Source organism: Priapulus caudatus, unplaced genomic scaffold, assembly GCF_000485595.1.
Source record: "Priapulus caudatus unplaced genomic scaffold, Priapulus_caudatus-5.0.1 Scaffold16, whole genome shotgun sequence".
Classification (NCBI taxonomy): domain Eukaryota; kingdom Metazoa; phylum Priapulida; class Priapulimorpha; order Priapulimorphida; family Priapulidae; genus Priapulus; species Priapulus caudatus.
Window position 1 is genome coordinate 36395 of NW_014577077.1, and position 25804 is coordinate 62198.

The 25804-nt window shown below is 41.9% G+C and overlaps 1 protein-coding gene across 1 annotated transcript in view; it reads left to right on the forward strand.

Annotated features, from left to right (window-relative positions):
* The window catches only part of LOC106810049 (E3 ubiquitin-protein ligase UBR3-like), a gene marked incomplete in the record, with an annotated part of 36537 nt that overhangs the window by 2452 nt on the left and 8281 nt on the right, over positions 1–25804 (forward strand). Inside the window, 5 exon segments of the mRNA XM_014813317.1 lie at positions 5843–6056; positions 6554–6693; positions 20776–20922; positions 21176–21256; positions 21542–21672. Of these exon segments, the coding sequence (XP_014668803.1) occupies positions 5843–6056; positions 6554–6693; positions 20776–20922; positions 21176–21256; positions 21542–21672 (713 nt within the window).

Here is a 25804-nt window from a genome sequence, read left to right on the forward strand (position 1 = left end):
GTTTCATACTTCACATCTTAGAGTTTTCTATTCCTCATCAAGAAATCATAATCGTGAATTAAATCGTGAATAACATAAAAATATGGGACCAGCTGCTATTTCCAACACTGGTATATGTCAGGTTTTCTGATTTATGAGAGGTGAACTCGATTTGGAACCAGCAAACCAGCAAGTTTCCAAAATTTGCTGGGGGAGGACCCCTATACCCCCCCCGCCTTTTTTTCACCCCCCTCCTTGGAATCCTAGACCCACCACTAAACAATTACATATCTTGGGAGCAGAGAACAATGAACAAAAATGTCGCCCAAAACAAAGATTGCAGAGCTGAGAGGTAGAGGAGCCGTAGGGTGTGGAGAGGGAGGCGGAGGATCGCGCGAGCCAGTAAAATATTAAGTCATCCACTATTTTGCGTAGTTTGCTGTTTTTGGCCCCCCTTGTTAAAAAATCCTGGCTACGCCACTGTTTTTGGGTGTTTTCTGATCATATATTATTATGTGATTGAAAATAGAAGATTTGGGGATATTTTTTGGGACAACCAGAAATTGTTGCGGACAACCCGATTTGATGCCTGGGTTGTCCGCAGGACAACCACATTTTTTTTCTTATTTCGAGCACTGTGTAGCAAGGTGAAGTTATGCAGAAGGGAACGGTAGGCTTTTTTTCGCGCCAATAGCGGCGTACGGGCCGCATTAGCAGCGCATGCATTTTGCATGCGATCTCACGAAATTTCAATGAACCCCGTTCTGTCCCAATATAACCCTCACCAAAATATAAAAAAAGTTATATGGGACATAATTATTTGGTCTACTACTACTAGTACTACTAGTACTAGTACTACTACTAGTACTAGTAGTAACAAGCCCGCACGTACAGTACAGCACACACACGGCCATTGACTATTAATTATAACAACATGGTGCCCAACTCGCCGCCGCAGTTTCCACAACTCACCGTTTTCAATCAGTTACAACTCCGGTGTTCCTGCAGGTGACGCCATAGTCCGAGCCGACGCAGACCCCAGTAATGGTAAACCCGCACCCTCAGATTAGCAAAGCGGAGTTATAACGTCTGCATTTGCGGACTAGTGACGCCACTTTCCAACTATCGTTGGAATCGCGTAAGATTGCTGAACAAGTTACACCCGCCATTTTTGACAATCGGCCCGCCAGAATGCGCTCAAATCACAGAAATTCTTCAAATATACATGCAAAATGATGCTTCGGATGCTACCAGGCAAACGGGCTGCATGATTGTCAAAAATGGCGGGTGTAACTTGTTCAGCAGTCTTCCGCGATTCCAACGATAGTTGGAAAGTGGCGTCACCTGCAGGAACACCGGAGTTGTAACTGATTGAAAACAGTGAGTTGTGGAAACTGCGGCGGCGAGTTTGGCACTACTACTACTACTAGTAATATTATTAGTACGGGTACAGGGTTCTCCCTACGTTGCGCAAACGGCGCGCGCCCCGTTTGGGGAACTCCCCCCTGTTTGCAATCGTGCGCCCCGTTTAATATACCTCGCCCGATTAAATTCTACCACAATAAATTTGCCAGCGCGGGAATGCGATCGGCAAGAAGTAGCCATTCGACCAGGACACCAGGCGCGTGTATTTTACAGTACCCGGACGCATGCAACTGCCAGACAATACACAAGTACAACATCAACCCCCTGTCCCACACTCGAACACTAACTGTACACCGACTTAGGCTATCTAATATATACAAGAACCCCCAATACCGTCTATTGTGTGGTGGCGATTTAGCATTCAATTAGTTACGGTAAAAACCGCTCCTAGTTCCCCCCTCCCATCCCCTCCCTTCCCCTCCCCTCCCCCTGTTTGAATTTATCCTGGGGGACTCTGTCGGGTATGTAATGTTCTATTGTTTATGGATCGTTTTGCCGGGTGGAGAGGAACTCGGGATTCTAGGAATAAACGTGGTGGTTGAGTTTTACATATATATAGATCTGCGTCCTCTAATTTATTGGAGTAAGAGTGATGTGAAATAAAGATATCTACTCTAATTGATGCACTAAGAGAGATACAACACTGGCGACGAGGAAAATACTATTTTGGTGAAGGAAATTATCTGGAATGGAGATAAACAAGATACTGAAGTTTGACTGCTACTCTGATCCGGCCACGTGCGGTCCACGCTGGACATGATGGCTGACAGCGTTCGAACTATGCTGATGGGAAAGGTCTGATCGTTAACAAAGATACGGGCAATACTACGAAGCAAAGGAGAAGAGCATTGTTACTTCACTCCGCCGGACTTGATGTGCAGGACGTGTTTTCTACATTACTAGCCACCGGAGAAGTTACGGACTATGTTACAGCAGTGACGGCATTGAATACTTATTTCGTGCCCCAAGTAAATTCAGCGTTTGCGAGACAGACCTTTCACCAGATCACTCAGAAACCAGGTGAGACTGTGCAACAATTTGTCACACGTTTGAGGAAGGCGGCGAGAGACTGTAATTTTGGCAGCGATATTGAGAATCAAATCGGAGACAGTGTGCTGAGCAAGTGCTCGTGGGATTACGTTAGGAGGAAGCTGCTGGAAGAAGGCCAGGCATTGACATTAGGGATAGGCCGTGCCATACAAGTGGCAGACCAGTGCGAGATGGTGGAGGGCCAAATGGTGGCACTTTCGACGGCAAATAGCGGCGAAACTGTCAACAGAGTCGGTGAGAGGAGTGGAAACTGGAAGCCACAACAACGGAGAGCATGGAGTAAATCCGATAATAAGACTGTTACTGTTAGAGATAAGGCTTGTTATAGATGCGGATTAACTGGTTATTTTGGGAGCGATCCGAATGTGTCCAGCAAAAGGTCAGTCATGTAGAAAGTGAAAAGGGAAAGATCATTTTGCTAAAGTGTGTAGAACAAAGTCTAGGTCTGGGGTAAATTTAGTTAGTGAAAGTCCTAATGACCCCTGTAATTCAGATTATGCATTCACTGTGTCTGGTTGTAAATCAAGTATGCTTACGACATGTGTTGGTGGTGTGGATTTAGCAATGTTGGTGGATTCAGGTGCGACCAGTAACATCGTCGATGAGGAAACCTGGGAGGAATTAAAATCTAGAAAGATGAAGTGCAAGTCTATGGCTAGTACCACAGTGAGGAAACTGTTCCTCTATGGCTCTGATAAACCATTGCCAGTAAAGGGAAGGTTTGACTGTGTTATTCAGGCAGGGGGAAAAGTCGCTGAAGCTGAGTTCCTGGTAATTAAAGGGAAAGGTGTACCGTTGCTTGGTACGAGAGATATGGCGACGAAGTTAGGAGTCCTGAAAATTGGCATTGAGATTGCAGCAGTAAGCGATGTAGCCAGTGATATCCAACGACTGTATCCGGATGTGTTCCACGGTGTTGGAAAATTGAAAACTAGGCAAGTAATTATCCACATTGATCACACTGTACCGCCAGTAGCACAACCCTTGAGGCGAACCCCATTTAATTTGAGGGATAAGGTAGATGGAAAGATAAAAGAATTACTAGATCTAGACATCATTGAACCAGTCGATGGTCCCACACCTTGGGTAAATCCAGTCGTAGTCGTCCCGAAAGCGGCAGGTGACATAAGGCTGTGTTTGGATATGCGTAGAGCAAATGAGGCAGTTATTCGTTGGTCGATACCCCATACCCACCGTGGTTGAACTGCTCCAAAATAATGGATCAAAAGTGTTCAGCAGATTAGATTTTAAGGGGGGTTATCACCAGTTGGAGCTGTCTCCAGAGTGTCGTGAAATTACCACATTCGCCACTCATTCAGGGCTATATCGCTATAAAAGATTATTTTTTGGTGTATGTTCCGCCAGCGAGCAATATCAACACGAGATAGCAACAGCGTTAGCAGGCATCGAGGGTGTGGAAAATATCTCTGACGATATCATAGTGCATGGACCTGATAAAGAAACACATGATGATAGACAGCTACATATGAAACGGGCTTTAAGCCCTGTCTACACTAGCAAACTTTAGTTTGCAAACTCGAGCAAACTCCGAGTTTGGCAAGAAAAGTTTTCCAAAGTTTGTCAGTGTAGACCAGTTGACAAACTTCGGCAAACTAGTTTGCAGAAGTTAGGTCGTGCACCTTCTTGACAAACTAGTTTGCTGAGGTTTGGAATAACTCGGCCAATCAAATGACAGTTTGTAGTCATGTGATCCTGCAGATAGACAAACATTGGACATTGAACATTGGAATTCACAGTCAGTATCAGTAGTGTAGTGTAGTCAGTACCATAGTGTAGACAGGCACCACAAACTTCTCCAAACTTTAACAAACTCGGAGTTTGCTCGAGTTTGCAAACTAAAGTTTGCTAGTGTAGACAGGGCTTAACGCGAAGCTACAAGAGAGGCAGGAGAAACAGAAATTGCAGTATGGCAACCCCTCTAAGACACTATCTGTGCTCTACCCAGGTGATTCTGTACGTGTACTAGATCCCCACAGCCATCACTGGGAACCTGCAGTGGTGAAAACCAGTGAGCATAATCGCTCCTATGTTGTGGCAACAAATGGAAGCAGATTCAAGCGGAATCGACGCCAATTGCGCCTTACAGGAGAAAGCTTCAGCAGCGGCCAGGCAGATATCGCATCAGAGCATGCACTAGTGCTCCCTTCGCCTGATCCTCTGCCTGCTGAGAGCATATTGCAGGAACGCACTTCACCTCCAGCTACCCCGATTCGTCGATCAGCCAGAAAAGTGAAGCCACCTGAAAGATTAGACTTTATGAACATTTTCTGTAGAGCCATATCATTGTTTTTACACAGTACTGTATTCGTGAAAGTTGAGTTTCATTTTAACCTTCAGAAAGAAGGGGATGTCATAGTTTGTCATAGTTATGTTATATGTCACGATAGATGGCAGCACTGGTCCGCAGTGATGCACGTGTGGTTCTGCTGAGTAAACGTACTTATCACATGTATACTCTACGAGTTCTTTATCTAATTGCGTATCCGTAGTACGAAACCACGACAGTATGTTATATGCCAAAGGGTTTATTGCTCCAGGTTATTGTGTTCCTTTAAAGAAAAGAAGAGATGTAATGTTCTATTGTTCATGGATCCTTTTTGCCGGGTGGAGAGGAACTCGGGATTATAGGAATAAACGTGGTGGTTGAGTTTCACATACCTGCGTTCTCTAATTTATTGGAGTAAGAGTGATGTGAGGTAAAGATATCTACTCTAATTTATGCACTAAGAGAGATACAACAGGGTACTACTTCTACTACTACTAGTACTAGTACTAGTTATAATTTAATAAATATATTATTATTAATTATAACAACAGTAAACAACGTATGGCCATGAGTCGAGTGTAATACAAGCCTTATGTACTTTATTAGACACACGTATTGTTACCTCCGCCAAGGAGGTAATGTAATCTGTCTCGTGTGTGTGTTCGTGTGTGTGTTCGTGTGTGTGTGTGTAGCCACTAGTGTTCGCGCGATCGATTCAGCAGCAGCTCGCCTTCGTGTGTGTGTGTGTAGCCACTAGTGTTCGCGCGATCGATTCAGCAGCAGCTCGCCTTAGCGTGATCGATTCAGCAGCAGCTCGCCTTAGGGCGTCGAGTCAGCAGCAGCTCGCCTTAGGGCGTCCAGTCAGCAGCATCTCGCCTTAGGGCATCCAGTCAGCAGCAGCCAGCAGCAGCCAGCAGCGAGCCAGCTGTTATACACATACATGTTACATGCTGGCGGAGGTATGCACTCTCCGTGAGTGCCCTCTGTCTAGTTAAGCATACATGTGTAATGGTGGTGAGTGCTCAAATGTTTTGGCAAAATTGAAGGACGTTACTTTTACATGCTGTGTCATTTACAAAATTCTTCCTTTCTGTTTTTCAGTGCGCCTGTATGACAATGCCACTACCTGTGGTCTGGTATGGACATCTAACTTTGTTGCCTACCGTTGTCGGACATGTGGCATATCACTATACATGTCATTATGTGCAGACTGCTTCAGAGCTGGAAACCATGAAGGACATGATTACAACATGTTCCGAAGTCAAGCAGGTGGTGCCTGTGATTGTGGAGATCCCAGTGTCATGAAAGAGGAAGGGTATTATTTTATATTTAGTATTACTTATCTCTGAACTGCAATGATTGACACACAGATACACACACACGTGCACGCACACACGCACACATGAATCGGGGGGGGGGGGGGGGTGTCAATAATCAACAAAATAATCACACATTTTTAATTTCATTAATATATTTTGTTGTAATTAAACTAACTAACGAATACAATTTTTATTTGCAAGTACTATTGTCAGTACCCGGAGTAACAGAGATGGCATAGATGGAAAATTTGTAAACAGCGTCCATTATTATGCGTGTACACAGTACTACACACAGACACATCTAAGCATGTTAAACGAGGAAGTTTCTGTTTGAATTGTATTAAGATCAGGTTAGATGTGTGTTTTATCAGCCCTACGCGCCACTAGGTGCAAAGCGGATAGGTAACAGCAGAGCTATGTTTAAATAGCTACAGTGACTAGTTCTGTGTGGTTATACTTATTTATATTGTCATTAACTTTTATGCATTTGTAGGTTCTGTCCGAGACACGGTCCAAGCAAAGATGATAATAGTCCGTGTATACCAGAAGACTTGCTGGGTGTTGCTGAGGCCATGATGCCAAGAATCACCTTGAGGCTCGTGCAGTATCTGAGAGCTCAGCATGCGAAAGCTGGTAATAGAATGTTGGCAAGAAATTGAAAGGGATCAGAATTTTTTTAAATAAATAATTTAAAGGCATAATAGGCCCATTGATTATGCAAAGTTGACGAATGCTACAGTAACTGGCACCTTCTGTAGTTAATAAGTACATTACCTTATAGCCAAACGCGTATTAGTTCGCGATCCCCCCATAGTGTTGGCGCCCAACACAGCCTACTTCGTTATCACGAGCGTCGGTGATTCGAGTCGACTGATTTCTTGGACTGCGGATTTCAATTAGACATTTCTTAGTAACCAGCAGTGATATTGGACAAACCCCAATGATTATTTTGGGAAATTACATAAAAGCAACTTGTGATTTCGTATTGCAATCAATGTGGCCGTAATTTAATAATTACATATGTGCAAATTTATGCTGCAAAACTACGGTTGTTGCAATTTGTGGTATAGCTATGTGTATATACACACACATACAAACGCACATCAGGCACCACACAAGCAAACCATAGCACACGACACACACGGCACGCATCGCACGACATATTATTAGCCTATATATATTAATATGGGCTTCTTAGCTCATCGACGTAGTCCGATGCAGCTTGTAGAATCGCATATCGTGCGTGCTGCGTGCGATGCGTGCGTTGGAGTGCGTGCGTGTCGGCGTCCGTCAACAGTGGGGCACAATCTAACCTGCCTCGACGTAACGGTCCCGCAATATTCGGGAACGTGGGGGGTAATCCGAAAAACTAGTTGGATGTCGAAAGCTGGTCAAAGGGCAAGTCAAGAGGTGTAAAAGAGCGGAACATTCCCCTCTTAATTAAGGTATAGGAGGAAATGCAGAATGCGACCACAAATCTAAACGCCTCAACCTAGGCTCGTGATTAGTCGGTGTATAAGGCATCATGGTAGGGAAAAGCATCACTTGTGCCGAAATGGAGGTTCACAGTCAAAGCAACTGGGCACAAGGCAGATTTAGACATTTTATGATGAAACATGGTTCTTGACAGAGCAATGAAAAACTTTTTTTTGTTCAGCTGTGACCTATGCATGTTTTATGGCTTTATTGAAGACCATGAAATGTAACTTTCTGCCGGAATGCGAAGAGAAGTGTGAAACCTTTTGTCCTTGCAACAGGATGCGTTAAACATGATTTGTTTACTTTAGAAAAAGAATTTGAAACTTGCTCGTTCTAGTAGAATCTATCATGCTGGATGTAATGAGCATACAATGTCAACAGTGCAATCTCAAAGCTAAATTTGTTAAGAAGGTTATGCTCCTTTAAATGTATATATTTTCTATCATTTCTGTATTATCATGTTGTTACATGTAACTTAATTCCACGCCAGTGCAGTATGGTGAGAGTATGTGCGTTTTTGCCTGCGTTAATTATTACAGGTGGATGCTCTCTACTGCAGTCCATGTAGGCTTGCGACGGTAATCTGGATGAGTGCTTACCTATTCTGTCTTGCATAATAGTTGTTCTACCTACTTACGATGGACTTCCATCTTTAATCTAGAAACACTTAAAGACGCGTCCATCTCGTGGCAACTTTCTCCAAACTATCCAACGAACATTCCTTTGAGAAGGTTCCTGATACGCATCCTCGTCCGTTCTAGCTGTTTCGGCCGCGTATGAACACATTGGGACTAACAGGTTTACTAAATCCCACCACTCCACCCACAGAGGTCACCGCAGTAGATCGTTGGATGAGGCGCCTGTCGCTCCACACGGCACTTGTTTGTTTTGAATCTTTTTTGATATGTTGGTTCAGCGACTTATCTATGATTAGCACTATCTTCCTCATCGCAAATAAAAGATTGTAGGTTTTCATTCGATTTCTGCACACACCAAGTATATGGGGGCTGGCAGCAATGCAAAGAAAACTCATACATGCATAATCAATGCCACTAATTACAAGAATTTGATCGAAGTCATGTAGTAAGTGAATGTGTACCAAGGGTTAAATATTACTGTTGGACATTCCCCTTAATGAACTTGTTCTGAATTTTCTTCTCAACTCACCCATAATTCACCGCCACCCAAGCAAATGATAAATAATTGGTAAGTGTGTACATTACTGGTGGAGATAAGTCTTTCTAGATTTTTCAAACTAAATGATTTGGATAAATTCATGTTCAATTGCATCAAAATATACCCATGTAATTTTTGTTGCAATGGGAACAGAAACGAATCCGTACATGAAAGAGAGTCAGCACAGCTTTCAGCATGTTGTGGCAAGCATGGGTGAAACGCAGTTTTCGTAATTTGGCTCAAGCACAGTGCTTGTTTGATTGCATGCATAAATACGAAACATTGATTATTGCAAATGTACCTCATCATGTCTGTTATTACTGGGGAGTAAGTAAAGTTGATGTCATGTGAACCTTCATTTGGGAAACCTAAAACTGTGAAATATCAATATTGTGTTTTGTTGTTGTTATTAACAGACATTGCATTCCCCATTGAAACTAAAATAATTATATGTGGTTTTTATGTGCACAATGAAGGTATTTTGTGTGAAATCACAACATTAATGGCACTGTGTTCGCAGGCATGCGACTTTCAAGACAAAGTTGAGTACAAGACCTTTCTGATGAGCTCACACTCTGGACAGTAAAGTAATAATTCCGGCAAAGAAGCTGTTAACTATTGCTGCTCAATATGCTTCACAGAGAAACGACATAAAGTATGCTTTTTTTGCATCTAGTGTCAAATAGTCAAATATTCTAAATATATAACTAATATAATAAATAAATAATACTGGTGACCTAAACAATGGAGTGTGCAAGCCTAACCTTTTGAAAGAGAAGCTGGTAATCTCAGACAGCAGCTACGAAAATATAAGCATGCTTATTGTTTAAATAGAGGCAGCGCATTACTTTTATTATGAAAATGAATTTTAAACCATATCGCCAGTTTTTTGGTCTATATCTCTGAATTAATAAAATATAGCTGGGAAAAGCAAAATTCAGTATGATGCTAAGCTGATGTCCGAGCGCATTGAGCTTGGGTTTATTCTGAGTTAAAACTTAATAAATCAATAGTAAATAACTCAGTAAAATTGAATTCAATAATGCAAGTCTTCACCACCGCTTCTTCTTATTTACTCCTGATATAATCACATATAGTAATCAGTGGCTACAGGTACCGGATAGTCCACGTGTCTGTGTGAAATTCTACATCTATTGGTGCGCAGTCAGCTTTCTTCTGGACGCTACAATTTACTCTGTTTCCCCAGAGATGTACCGATGTGCGCGAACATGCTAAATCTATAGATACGAACAAATTTGTTGCATTAGTGGCTGGAAAACTATTGCTGTATGGAACAGTGACATGATTTAACACACAATTATTCGCTAGAAGGTCTCACTGGGGTACTGCGTGCCTAAAACAAGGTGAATGATTGAACAATTCTATATGCGGTCTTTCCTTTTAGGCCCTTATATGGGACTGTTGTTCAGCAAGGTGAATGATTGAACAATTCTATATGCGGTCTTTCCTTTTAGGCCCTTATATGGGACTGTTGTTCAGCAAGGTGAATGATTGAACAATTCTATATGCGGTCTTTCCGTTTAGGCCTTTATGGGGATTGTTGGTCAGCAAGGTGAATGATTAAACAATTTTATATGGAATTGGTAGGAGGCCTTCACAAGGACATTTGTTCAGCACTACACGCGCATTTCTCTCGCTCTCGCCAACTCCAAGCAGTCGAACACACTGTCGAACCGCGTGGTGCACGTGAGTGTGCAGCTGTTCAGCAATGAGCAGCTGGCTCTGAAGATGGCCGAGGAGAACCACCTGATCACCACAATGCTCATCAGCCTCACACACATGGTCATGAATGCCCTCGTTAATGGTATGTGTGTGTGTGTGTGTGTGTGTGTGTGTGTGTGTGCGCGTACGTGTGTGCGTGAGTGAGCATGCATGCATGCGTGTGTGCATGCGTGCGTGGCGTGCGTGTGAGAATATTTGCTGGGAATACATGTGCCAGTTCTGATTACAGTCCGACCTCCTTTATCCGGCCATCCGTTATCCGGAAATCTCTATTAACCGGCCGCGATCTCGCAGTGTATGTTCTCTGTTTTTTCATTCATTTCCACATAAAAATCTTGCTCAAAGCTCGCTCAAAACTCGCGCGATGTACCAATGATTCTCGCGCGATGTACACATTGATTATCGTAAGAGCGCACAGCTATCACATACACAAAACAAACACACTTATCGTAAGAGCAAACGCCCATGTACACGTACATGTATAAATATACGGCCATATTAATACGAATATTTCACGAATACGTACTCACTTGTTGATGCTGTAAAAACTACCAAGGAATAAAAGATATATACATTGTATACTATATGAATGAACCAAAATGTGTGTGCATGCGTGCGTGCATGCGTGTGTGTACAACTTTCGTCCGTTAACGAACAACTTTAACTAGCGGACGTTAGTGAAACGCGCTACCTCGCTACGCACTCGCATTCGATCTAGCCCCGTACTGCAATCAAAGTCGTCGCTGCCGCGCATATGTTACAGCCCTAGCCTAGGCATACAACGCCGTGAGTGTATCGATCATTACAGCCCTAGATCTCAGCACAAAAGAAACAAACGTAAACCGAAGTGGTAAAATTTTTGTTTTATTTTATTTTATTTCCATATCATATAAACCATAAAACACGACAGTTTGTTACAAATAATCAATCATAGCAACGAGTAAATACATTATCACATGCATAAACCCTACTGAACTGCATAGAAATGCTGTGTTTGAGCATAACTCTCATATCCGGCCAAATCCCATATTCTGATGGGTGCCGGTCCCGACGTGGCCGGATAAAGGAGGTCGGACTGTACATAGTAAGTTACATTTAACATGATGATTTCAGGTGTTTTCCCAACGGTTTCTGTATTTTCTCGCCCATTCTGATACTTACCAGTACTTTTTGTGTAACACCAAGTCTATAAAGCAAGACTTACATGCTTAAGGATACAGTCAAGCCTTTGCATGGGCATTGCTCTAATTTATTGACCAAACATTTATTGCCAAACATTTTTTCTTTTTTTGCAAACATTTATTGACCAATGAATCGAGTCAATCACACGTTTTATTTATATGTGAGATTTATCTTCATGCTCAGGCCAAAAGAATTCATGAAAATTCCAGCACCTAATGTGACAATACAAATTTTTACTTTTTAGCTCATCTGACATAGTCAGATGCAGCTTGTAGAATCGCATGATCGTCCGTGCGTCCGTGCGTCCGTCCGTCCGTGCGTCCGTCCGTGCGTCCGTCAACAGTTGGGCACAAATCTTAACCGCTCGACGTACGGTCACGATATTCGGGACGTTGGGGGGGATCGTCAAAACGAGTTGGGGATGTCGAAGCTTGGGGGTCAAAGGTCAAAGGTCAAGAGGGTGGTAAAAGAGGGGAACATTCAACTCCTTAACTTAGGTATAGGGAGGAAATGCAGAATTGCGGCAGCAAAAATAAACGGTTCGACCTAGCTCGTGATTAGTTGGTGTATAGCATCATGGTAGGAAAAGCAATCACTGTGCGAAATTGGAGGTCAGCAGGTCAAAGGTCAGTGGGCACAGGGCAGATTTTAGACATTTTCTGAGGACATGGTCTGACGGAGCGATTGAAAAACTTTTGTTTCCAGCGGTGACTAGCATTTTTATGGCTTGTATTGAAAGGACCATGAATGTCACTTCTGCTGACATGCGAAGAGTAAGTGTCGGATAAACCTTTTGACCCCTCAAGAGGAGGGTTAAAAATTGGATTTGTTGACTGTCTGTTAGAAAGAAAATTTGACTGCGCGGGTTTGCTAGTAGAAATCTAATACATGCCTGGATGTATGAGGCTACAATGTCACAGTGAAATTTCAAAGCTAAATTTGGTAAGAAGGTGTATGTTCTTTAAATCCGTATAATTTCTATGTCATTGCTGTACTGTCAGTATGTTACATGTAAGCGTATGCCAACTGCCAGTGGCTGCTGCGGAGTGCATGTGTGGTGCAGTTTTTTTGGGCCTGGCCCTTAATTGGTTAGCATGTGGCAAGCTCTGGCTAAATTGGCAATTTGCAGGGCTGTAAAGCTTGCGTAGGTAAATTTTGGATGAGTGCTTACCTATTCTGGTCTTGCAATCGTTGTTGCTACTACGTATGATGGAGCTTCGCATCTTTTAATCTGAAAGTACCACTTAAACGTACGCGCGCATCTCCTGGCAACTTTCATAAGCGATCCCCAACGAACATTCTTTGAAGAAGGTTCCTGATCACCATCCTGTGCATCAACTGTTTCGGCGTGTATGTGAAACAATTTGGGACTAGCAGGTTTACTAGAATCGCCACCACTCCACCACAGAGTCAACCGCAAGTATGACGTAGATGAGGCCGGCTGCTCGCTCTGCGCACTTGTTATGTAAAATGGCATTTTTGATATTTCTCAATTTGCCACAAGAGTATGAAAGCCAAATCTTTTCCAATTCATGATATTTTCGAGCCACACGGCAGTTCAACTATGCACTGGCAGTTGAACGGCTTTGTAGGAAAGGGTGAGGCTGATAGATTCTCGCATAATTAATGACGCAATGAACCATGGCTGGTTGGATCATGGGCCATGCGAATAATTATGAAAAAATGAATAAATCATGAAATTTTCGCATAAAACCTTAAGTGGTGTCCTTAAAACACTTACACATTATTTTTATAAATGTGGCACTATCTACATTTCCAATATAGATTTGTTTAGGCATATGTCAACATTACCTAGCACATGATTCTCGGCTCTCGTCCGAATGCTATCGACCGGCTACCAATCTCTAATACTCTATTACGTTGTCTATCCATCTCGAATAGGGTACCAGTCTTGAACAAGTTTACGTCACGTCAAATAACAATGACGGAAAGAAAATTCATTTGTAATGTCATTTTCAGTGAATACAATAATTTTTATTGTGATCCTGGCTTGTAATTATGATATTAGTGATAGAGCACCACAGGTAATAAAACTATATATACATTAAATACAGCAGAATAAAAATTTATTATTAGAGCTAGGGCATTGAGAAGGCTTTGTATATGAATGCCATGTTTCTTACTTATGCGTGAGAGGGTCTATGTCTCCTTGGGTAACTAGCGGAACGTACCCCTGGTAACTATCTGATATGGTAGGGTTAGGGAGTAGGCGTAGCGACTCCCTAGACTCGTGTAGTGGAGTAGGTGAGGGTAACGGTCCGGCATATTAGATAGTACCAGGGTACGTTCCGGCAGTACGCGCCATGGGGGAGACATAGACCCTGCAGCCTTACTGTAATTCTGCCTGTTTTAGCCTGTTATGAAAATTTCTTATGGGCTAGAAGACTATTTGAGATAAATCATTATATACGACGCGTTTCCTTTGGACTAGATTCTGAATGGAGCAGGCTTTGATAGACATGTCAACTGCGCAGAGAAGTTGGATGACAGGAGCAGCTGCTATTGGCCACTAGTCAGTGATCTGACAATGTCCTCTCACACAAAGCTGTGTTCCGTTTCTATTCATGAGTGATCGCTAAAACTACTCGAGATTGTGGTTTGAGCTAGTAACATACTTTCAAGGTGGGTGGCTGTCCTATATTACTTTTTATACACTTCTTTCTAATCTGCAAAATTGTAAACCTTATAAACTACGCAATGATGAAGCCAAGGAAACTACAGAACAAGCACAGCTCGCATAAAAAAATTGTAGATGGTCTAGTGTTTAAATTTGGGTTCACTATGTAATGTGTTATTATATTTTTATTGGTGGCATAAGTAAATGACTGATGTTAACAAGCTGAAAACATTGAGTAATTGACATTTTTACATCAAACGTCATTATGTATATAGTTTGTTAAGTGTAATGGTAATTAAATAATTAAGTATAGTGGGCAAGCCCTAAGCAACTCAATCGGCTCTCAGTGCACCTGTATTGATGTCATGTTGCAGCGATGATATGAACCAGCGTTGAGCGTGGCATCATGCTTGAGTATGAGCCAAACACATACTATGCTTCATTCTCTGCGGACCGTTGAAAGCATGCTCATGCCCCCTCTCTGGGTGCTTGCTGGTCATCTGAGGACACCGTAAGTTCTGCTACCTAACGGTTTGCCATTCCTTTTCAGCATTAGAGGGAATATAGTTAGTGTGAATGAAAGTATAGGGCTATTGTCTGATTGTCTAAGAAGTACATCACCCTGTTAGTGTTGCTCATAGGGTCTATGTCCCCGGGGTACTGCGGAACGTACCCTGGTAAACTATCTGATATTGGTTAGAAGGTTAGGGTTAAGGGAGTAGGCCGTAGGCGATCCCTATACGACTCGTTAGTGGAGTAGGCGAGTACGGTCCCGGCATATTAGATAGTACCAGGGTGCGTTCCGGCAGTACCCTGTGGGAGACATAGACCTCTCAGCGTTAGTGTTGGGGCAGTCATTGTGTAGATTTTTCAAGTGACAAAAAATAAAAATAATAATATATTTTTTAAATGAAAGGTCAGTACACGCTACAAAATTACAAAAAGTGCAAAAATATGGAATCAATCATCATTTCTATTACATAAGTCATTATAACATGTAGAGTATGATTTGCATGTACTAAAATAACTTTATTATTTGCGACAGGACACACTGCATTAGCAGGCGAGAAGCGTTGCGTAGAGGAGATATGTAGTGTCGGCGCATTATAAACTGGTTGGAGGCGAATCACGATTAACCCATCCGTATGTCTGGTAAGTGCAGAACCTCCATATGTCTCGGAGAATTCGTGGTTCAAAAGCGTATATAAACTTTCGTGGAGTTAAGTGTGAAGGAAGGTGTGAGAGGTCGTATATGCTGAATAATTAAATCTACTACATGTTTTAAGATACTGTCCTCAAAGGTGCGATGTCGGGTTTATAAGGGGGTATTTTCTCGATGTGGCAATTTTATATCTGATGCGATGTGAGTACAGTGGGTGGTGTTCAATTATCTTATTGCAAAGCGGGAGACTTGTTGAGTGTAATGTGCTGGGTGGATGGTACTAGTGGTGAGTGATGTAATTGAAAAGTAACTGGTGTGCGAAATGAGTAGCCTACGGAATTTTTTGGGAACAGTTTTTCAATGAGGATCAATGGATGGTAGCAAGCAAGCCGTAGTGGCACCGGGTCGTAATTAAGGTAGTGGTGTATATGGGTAACTAAATATTTGTTAAGAATAATATACGCACCATTATATGCATCAGGAATGACATCAGCACTCATCCAGCTGTATTAACGATGATATGTGTTTGTGCATTAGTAGTAGGTGTAACCATAGGTAATATTTTTGTCTATTTCAGGATTTCATCATGCAAGCTGTCGTTCCAACTGCTGCCCGTGCAACTCTCCGTGTGGTATGGCGATCTATTTATTAGTCTTGCTGTACAGTATCCAAGGGGCAACTCTGGAAGAGTTGCTTCCTTCTGGCATGATCTTGATGAAGTTGCTTGGTAGCTTGATGATTCCCCCCTTTAGATTTACAGTAACTATTTGTAGTAATAAAAAGTAGGCACAGTAATACAGGATTTGCATAATTAATTAGTGTATTGTGTGTAGTCGATTAGTAATTGTTTAGAGTATTAAGAAATCGTGAAACACTATGAGTAAGTTACGTGATGGCATGCATATTCAATTAGCTTAAGCCTCATTGATGTGGGTTGGAATGCTATACAGTATGTCAGTTATGGCTATAATATTTGTAATATTAATATGGCGGTCTGACACAAATGCTAAAGCGTAATGAAGTTTTATTAGTTGATATGTTGGAGAAGCAGTCGGCATAATGTTATTATTGCTTGGATAGTTATGATCGCATTAAGTGATTAGGCATTGGAAATAATTATTGAATAATTGGCCACATTGATTTGTTGTATACAATTATGTGGTATGTTGTATTTTTGAAGTTTGTTTTTTGTTTTTTTAGATTTTGTTTTTTGATATATTGTTTATTTTTGGTTTTTTTTTTTAAATAGGAAAGAGAATAAGAAAAAAGAAATAATTGAAAATGTAACGATCTGATAACTTATTGTACCCGTGAGCATGCTTATTTGTGCGCTAATGAACTTAATTAATCAAGCAAGAGGCATTAGTGCGGTTGGGGGCAGTAGTGTTGTTCATTGTTTGCACTCCTGTAATGGAGACTGCAATTTATATTTTAGGTTTCCATTCTACGGAGCATATGTACCTAGCATGTGGGTGGCGAAATGGGCTACCAGATAAAGATGGCGCAGGCAATAGACCTAATGTCCCAGTGTCGATTTCTGCAATTCTTTGGTCGAACCCTGACATATGTTATGCTTGACGCCAGTGAGGTGGTTTAAAAGTATCGCAAATTCATTCCTTTTTATAACGGCGCCACCTGCTAACTGTTATTATCTGGATTGATAAGGCAAGGCTGCTAGTAGGGCAATGTAATATATTTATAAGGCAATTTATATCAAAAATATTTTCATTTTCATCTTGAAGCTTGATTTGCTATTTCAAGGTCCTGTGGCATGCAAGTTGACGCCCCCGACAAATACCTAAGTAAAGTTATAGAAAAGTTAAGCTGCTATTATATTATCATCATTGATTGAATATTATCTTAGATTATTATTATTAAGTGAGCAAATATTTAAAATGAAAAAGTGAAGATTAGATAAATAATTTGCTGAAATCAAGTGGATGGTTACTAGTTTAATTTATTTATCATTGGAAAATTATGAATATTAACAACGCAAGAAATTAGTAAAAACCAGGTCTAATTTTACAATTGTGATTTGTTAGGTCCATACTGAGGATTGCTGGCATTCAGGAGAAGGAGCGAAGTAAAAATGCTTTCCTGGAGAAAAGAGAAGATCTAACCATTAATGGAGGGATGCTAAGCGTTCTTGCCCAGCTTTCTCACAATCAGAGCTTCAACCTCGGTATTAATTTCGGCTATTGTGATACCTGATTTGATGTACTATCATTCTGTTATTGCACCTTTGTACTCATATGGCTCGTTGTTATCGATATTAAGGTGATAGCCTCATGTGTTTTTTGGACGCGTCCACTCAGTACGTTCATTTCATATTCTTATGGACGCCGGCTCACGAGTAATATCGGTATCCTAAGTCGCGGAAAGTCATTTGTTTTTGAGCGTAACTGAGTATAGCCACAGCAGCAAGATGGTCAGTGCTGAATTATGGCCTTACGTGGGATCACACAAAATCTGCAGAATTACGTTTACCAAATAGCTCTCCTCACATCTGCCATATTTAATGCCAGATATGATAGGTTCAATAATCTGCTTTAGATTTAGGTGGTGCATACATTTTGAATTCTATAAAAATTAGAAGTAAATAAAAATCATTTGAAGCCCCCTGACGCGATCATTCTCCGCGACTTTTCGGGCCCCTTGCCGGAACCCCTCTTAGTTCAAAAGCCTGCATGTTCTGGAAATGAACAGTCGTTTCCGATGCTTCAAGAGTTCGGCTGGTAAAGCGATCGTCAGATTCTTTAGATAAATAAGCCAAATATTATATATCCATGTAAAGGTAATTAAATGATCTATTCAGAATAGTGTACATAAACTTAATTGTTAGAAGATTTAACCTGAACTTAACTGCCTAGGGTTTTGCTGGAGCGGCTAAATTACATGTAGATTTGAATTTGTTGTAAATTGTGTTGTTAGGTAATACTATTCATATTTCCACGTAGCATTTGCGGTGTGAATCTGGCGTGATTGTTATTCGTATTTATTGTAGTTTCATTTCAAATACATAGTCGTATAGTCCGCATGTTTATTAAGTGCATACGGTTCGTCGGCCTTGTGGCCATCGCAGTTGGTGTATACTTTAGGGTCTGATTCGCCAGTCGGAGTGAGTTTTGTCGCGATCGTAAGAAATGATTTTTGTTGCAAGCCATGGTAGTTGCGATAATCATTCTATGTCACCGTGGTGGTCGATATTAATAGCTGCGGATTTGTGGGAAGCTGATCTTTATGTCGAGCGCTAAATGTTGTATCTATTGAACTAGGCGTGGTGATTTCAGTACTAAAGAGAGGCAAGATTAACATGAAGGCAGGAGCAGCAGCCGATGGCCGAGCATTTTCCTTCCACATTTTTTTCTCATCTTAGAATATGTACCCTTGGGTCACACTTAGTGACTACTACACGGTTATATCTAAATTCATTACAATCAGTATTTAGAAGGTACTAGACGTTGTTTGTGTCAAAAGAGATATATAATATACGCTCAGGTACAGGTATTAGCGAACCGGCTGACTTTTTAGAACTATAGATAGTGTCAGATATCACTGTGTGTGATGCGTTAATTGTTCGTAGAGCACGCTTGCAGCTCTGTGAGAGTGGACAGCGCAGTGTCAGCGAGTCAGATGTCACAAGAACTGGAAATGGGCTGGACTCTGGCTAGCAACCAGTTAGGGCAGACAGCCTCACAGTCACGCATCATGGACCAGCGTACCCAGAACAGAAGTGTGGCCATCCACACTGCCAGCGCCACAGGGCACAAACTTGAGGAGGCGTTCTTCAGGAGAGGAATATGGCGCACGTGAGTGCATCCCAAATGCTCCTTGACAGGTCGGTGTAATATAGAGTAGGAGCGGTGTTGTTTAAAAGCGAGGTCTATATCAACAATGTTTTGTAGCTCATCTTGACCGTTGACCGTCGAGGCGCCCCAGTTGCGTGGTGGTAGAATCGGCATGATCGTCCGTGGCGCGCTTTACCGTTAATCGGGACCATGACGCGTCCGATGCGGCGTCCGTTCAACGCAGGTCATCTGAGCACAACCACTCTATAACGGCTCCGACCGTAGCGGATACTCGAAGTCGTGGGAGCGCGGCGGGGTACAATGTATTTGTGAATTAAAAGCTGAGATTGTTGGGAATGCTCGAAGCTGAGGGTCAAGGCCAGAGATAACGGCTTCAAATTGTAGGTGCATCATTAAAGCAAGGGGAGACCATTCGCTCCTTAAACTTAGGTAATCAGGGAGGGAACTCGCCGCAATTAGCCGCGCAGCGAATTAGTTATCGTAAAACGTACTCGACCATGAAGTGCTTCGTCAGTATTTAGTCCCGTGTATAAGGCCTCATAGAGAGATACGGAAGACCATCACTGTGCCGAAATTGGGGAGGTCACAGTCAAGGTCAATACGGAGCCGAGGGCAGATGTCTACGACATTGTTCTGAGGACAGTGGCGTCTGACCGACCAGCGCCGATTGGAGCAAACTCTGTCTTTCGTCCTGTCGTCAGGTCGCCGAGTAGCGCTGAGGAACCGGTACGTCGCCATGTTTTTACATGGGCTTTATTGAAAGGACCATGAAATGTACTTTCCGCTGACATGGGGCGAAGAGCAAGTGTCAGATAGCTTCCTTGACCGCTCAAGAGAGGGTTACAAACATGGATTTGTTTAACTGTTTAGAAAATAATTTTACGTCGGCGGTTTGCTAGTAGAATCTAACCTACATGCCTGGACGTGATAAAGGCTTACAATGTCACAGTGAAATTTAAAGAAGCTAAATCTTGTTGAAGAAAGGTTTTATGCTTCTTAATCGTATAATTTCCAATGGCATTCTGTACTGTCAGTGTGTTTACGATGTAACTTCACTGCCACTGCAGTAGGCCACTGGCCAGTGCATGTGTAGTTGATAGTAACTGTGTAGTTTTTGCCTGCGTTATTTAGTTAAAGGTGGGCGAGCTTCTCTATTTCAGCCTGTAGGCTTGCGTAGGTAAATGGATGAGTGCTTGTACCATATTCTGGTCTTGCAAATAGTTGCTTTGCGTTACTACGTACGATGTGAGCCTTCCATCTTAATCTTAAACAGCTTAAACGTAGCGCGCGCATCTCGTGCAAACTTCATAAGCGATCGCCCAGACGAACATTCCTTTGAGAAGGTTCCTGATATCCATCCATGTGCCTTCTACTGTTTCGGCGGGTAGTGAACATCATTTGGGACTAACAGGGTTTAACTAGACATGCCCCCATCCACCAACACCGAGTCACCGCAGTAGACGTTGGATGAGCGCTGTCGCTCCACGGCACTTGTTTGTTTTAATCTTTTTGTATGTTTGTTTCAGATGATCTAGATTCACATCTCATCGCAATAAAAGATGTGGAGGTTTTCCTGACTTTCCTGCACACACTAAGTGATATGGGGGCAGCAATGCAAAGAAAACTCATACATGCATTAATCAATCCACTAATTTACAAGAATTTGACAGAAGGTATGTATGTAAGTGGAATGTGTACAAGGTTAAATATTACTGTGTGGACATTCCCTTAATGAACTTGTTCTGAATTTTTTCTTCTCAACCTCACCATAATTCACCCACCAAAGCAATGGTGATGAAATAATTTGTAAAGTGTGTACATTACTGTGGAGAAAGTCTTTCTAGAGTTTTCAAACTAATGAAGTTTGGATTAAATTCATGTGTATGCATCAAAATAACCATGTAATTTTTGTTGCAATGGGAATAGAAACGAATCCGTACATGAAAGAGAGTCAGGCACAGTTTTCAGCTGTTGTGGCAAGCATGGTGAAACCAGTTTTCGTAATTGGTAAGCACAGTGGTTGTTTCATTGCATGCATAAATTACGAAACATTGATTGATTGCATGTACCTGCATCATGTCTGTTATTACTGGGGAGAAGTAAAGTTGGATGTCATTGAACCTTCATTTGGGAAACTAAAACTGTGAAATATCAATATCTGTGTTTTTGTTGTTGTTATTAAGCAGACATTGCATTTTCCCCATTTGAAACTAATAATTTTTATGTTGGTTTTTATGTGCACAATGAAGGTATTTTGTGTGAAATTCACAACATTATGGCACTGTGTTCCAGGCATCGACTTTCAAGACAAGTTGGAGTACAAGACCTTTCTGGATGAGCTCACACTCTGGACAGTAAAGTATGAATTTCCGCAGAAGCTGGTTACTTTGCTGCTCAATATGCTCACAGAGAACGACTACAAGGTTTGCTTTGTTTGCATCTATGTGAAAAATTAGTCAAATATTCAAATATATAACTAATATAATAAATAATATATACTTGGGTGACCTAAACAATGGAGTGTGCAAGGCCTAACCTTTGAAAGAGAAGCTGGTATCTCAGACAGAGCTACGAAATATTAGCTGCTTATTGTTTAAAATATGAGGCACGCCATTACCTTTTATTTTGAAAATGATTTACAACCATGCCAGTTGTTTTGGTCTATATCTCTGGATTATGAAAATATATGGGGAAAAGCAATTTAGTATGATGCTAGCTGAATGTTCGAGGTAGCTATTGAGCTTGGGTTTATTGAGTTAAACTTAATAAATCATAGGTAAATTAACTCTAGAAAATGTTGAATTTCGAAATAATCAAGTCTTCACCACCCTTCTTCTTATTTACTCCTGATATATCACATATATAACCAGTGGTACAGGGTACCGGGATATCCACGTGTCTGTGTGAAATTTCCTACATCTAGTGGCGCAGTCAGCTTCTTCTGGACCTACAATTTACCTGGTTTCCCCAGAGATGTACCGATGTGCCGAACTGCTAAACTATAGACTACTAACAAATTTGGTGCATTAGTGGCTGAAAACTATTGGTGTATGGAAGAGTGACATGATTTAACACACAATTTTCCTAGAAGGTTCTCACGGGGTACTCGAGCCTAACAAGGTGATGATGAACAATTCTATATGCAGTCTTTCCTTTTAGGCCTTTATATGGGACTGTTGTTTAGCAAGGTGATTGATTGAACAATTCTATATGCGGTCTTTCCTTTTAGGCCCTTATATGGGACTGTTGTTCAGCAAGGTGAATGATTGAACAATTCTATATGCGGTCTTTCCTTTTAGGCCCTTATATGGGACTGTTGTTCAGCAAGGTGAATGATTGAACAATTCTATATGCGGTCTTTCCTTTTAGGCCCTTATATGGGACTGTTGTTCAGCAAGGTGAATGATTGAACAATTCTATATGCGGTCTTTCCTTTTAGGCCCTGCTTATGAAAGTTGCCAGGAGATGCGCGCGTACGTTTAAGTGGTACTTTCAGATTAAAAGATGCGAAGCTCCATCATACGTAGTAGCAACAACGATTGCAAGACCAGAATAGGTAAGCACTCATCCAAAATTTACCTACGCAAGCTTTACAGCCCTGCAAATTGCCAATTTAGCCAGAGCTTGCCACATGTAACCAATTAAGGCAGGCCAAAAAACTGCACCAAGCACATGCACTCCGGCAGGCAAGCCACTGGCCAGTGGCCTACGTTACGATGTAACATACTGACAGACAGAATGATCATGTAAATTATACGGATTTAAAGAACATACACCTTCTTTACCAATTTAGCTTTGAAATTTCACTGTGACATTGTAGGGCCTCAATACATCCAGGCATGTATAGATTCTATCTAGCAAACCCGGCAGTCAAATTCTTTCTAACAGACAGTCAACAAATCCAATTTTAACCCTCCTCTTGAGGGGTCAAAAGGTTTATCCGACACTTTAGCTCTTCAAGCATGTCAGCAGAAGTGACATTCATGGTCCTTTCAATAAAGCCATAAAAATGCTAGGTCACCGCTGAAACAAAAAGTTTTTCAATCGCTCCGTCAGACCATGTCCATCAGAAAATGTTAAAATCTGCCGCTGTGCCCATGACCTTTGACCTGTGACCTCCATTTCGCCGAGTGATTGCTTTTCCTACCATGATGCTATACACCACGACTAATCACGGAAGCTAGGTGAGAGCCCGTTTATTGATTTGCTTGCCGCAATTCTGCATTTCGCTCCCTATACCTAAGTTAAGGAGTGAATGTTTCCCCCTTCTTTTACACGCTCTTGACCTTTGACCTTTGACGCCCGGCAAGCTTCGACATCCCAACTCGTTTCGATTACCCCCGCCACATCCCGAATATCGTGACCGTACGTCGAGGCGGCTTAAGATTTGTCCCACTGTTACGGACGGCACGACGGAACGGCGCACGGACGGCACGGACGATCATGCGATTGCTACAGCTGCATCCTGACCTATGTCAGATGAGGCTAAAAAGCTAAAATATTTGTAGTTGTCACATAGTAGGTGCTGCGAATTTTTCATCAAATTCTTGTTGGCCGAGCATAAAGATAAATTCTTCACCATATAAATAAATAACGTGTGAATCTGACATCGATTCATTGGTCAATAAATGTTTGGCAAAAAAAAGAAAAGATGTTTGGAATAAATGTTTGAGTCAAGTAAATTAGAGCAATGCCCGATGCCGCAAGGTTTGACTGTATCCTTAACATGTAAGTCTTGCTTTATAGACTGGGTGTTGACACAAAAAGTACTGGTAAGATCAGAATGGCGAGAAAATACAGAAACCGTGTGGAAAACAAGTGAAAGTCAGCAATGTTAAATGTAACTTACTATGTACAGTCCGACCTCACTTTATCCGGCGCACAGTCGGGCTGGCACCCATCAGAATATGGGATTTGGCCCGGATATGAGAGTTTTAATGCTCAAACACAGCATTTCTATGCAGTTCAGTTAGGCGTTTATTGCATGGTGATAATGTATTACTCGTTGGCTATGATGATTATTGTAACAAACGTCGTGTTTTATGGTTTATATGATATGAAATAAAATTTGAAATAAAACAAAAAATTTTTAGCCACTTCGGTTTACGGTTGTTTCTTTTGTGCTGAATTAGGCTGTAATGATCGATACACTCACGGGCGTTGTAATGCCTAGGCTAGGGCTTGTACATATGCGCGGCAGCGCACGAACTTGATTGCAGTACGGGGACTAGATCGATATGCGATGTGCGTAGCGAGGTAAGCGCGTTCACTAACCGTCCGCATAAGTCAAAAGTTGTCGTTCAACCGGACGAAAGTTCGTACACAACACGCATGCACAGCACGCATGCACACACATTTTTGTGTTCATTCATATAGTATACAATGTATATATCGGTGTTATTCCTGCGTAGTTTTTACAGCATCAACAAGTGAGTACGCTATTTCGTAAATATTCGTATTAATATGGCCGTATATTTATACATGTACGTATTACATGGGCGTTGCTCTATACGATAAGTGTGTTCTGTTTTGTGTTATGTGATAGCTGTGCCGCCTCTTACGATAATGATGCGTTACATCGCGGCGAGAAACTCATTGGTACATCGCGGCGAGTTTGAGCGAGCTTTGAGGCCAAAGATTTTATGTGGAAATGAATGAAAAAGAACAGAGAACATACAGCTGCGAGATCGCGGCCGGCTTAATAGAATTTCCGGATAACGGATGCCGGATAAAGGAGGTGCGACTGTAAATCAGAACTTGGCACATGTATGTCCCAGCAAATATCTCACACGCACGCGACGCCACGCACGACATGCACACACGCATGCATGCATGCTCACTCACGCCACGACACGTAACGCGCGGCACACCACACGACACACAGCACACAGCGCGACACACACACACACAGCACTACCATGTAACAGAGGGCATTCATGACCATGTGTGTGAGGCTGATGAGCCATTGTGGCTGATAGTGGTGGCTTCTCCTCGGCACTTTCAGAGCAGCTGCTCCAATTGCTGAACAGCTGCACACTCACGTGCATCACGCCGGTTCGAACAGTTTTGTGTTACTCGACTGCTTGGACGTTGGCGAGAGCGAGAGAAATGCGCGTGTGTGCTGAAACAAACTGTCCATTGTGAAGGCCTCCTGACCAATATCCATATAAAATTGTTTATTCATTCACCTTGCTGACCAACAATCCCCATAAAGGCCTAAACGGAAAGACCGCCAATATAGAATTGTTCAATCATTTCACACTTGGCTGAATCACAGTCCCATAAAGGGGCCTAAAGGAAAAGACCGCATATAGAATGGTTCAATCAAGTCCCTTGCTAAAACAGTCCCATATAAAGGCCTAAAAGGAAAACTGCATATAGGAATTGTTCATCATCCACCTTGTTATGGCACGCAGTACCCCGTTGAAGAACCTTCTAGGAAAATTGTGTGTTAATATCATGTCACTCTTACCTACACAATAGTTTCAGCCACTAATGCACGCAATTTGTTAAGTAGTGGCTTATAGTTTAAGCAGTTCGCACATCGGTTACATC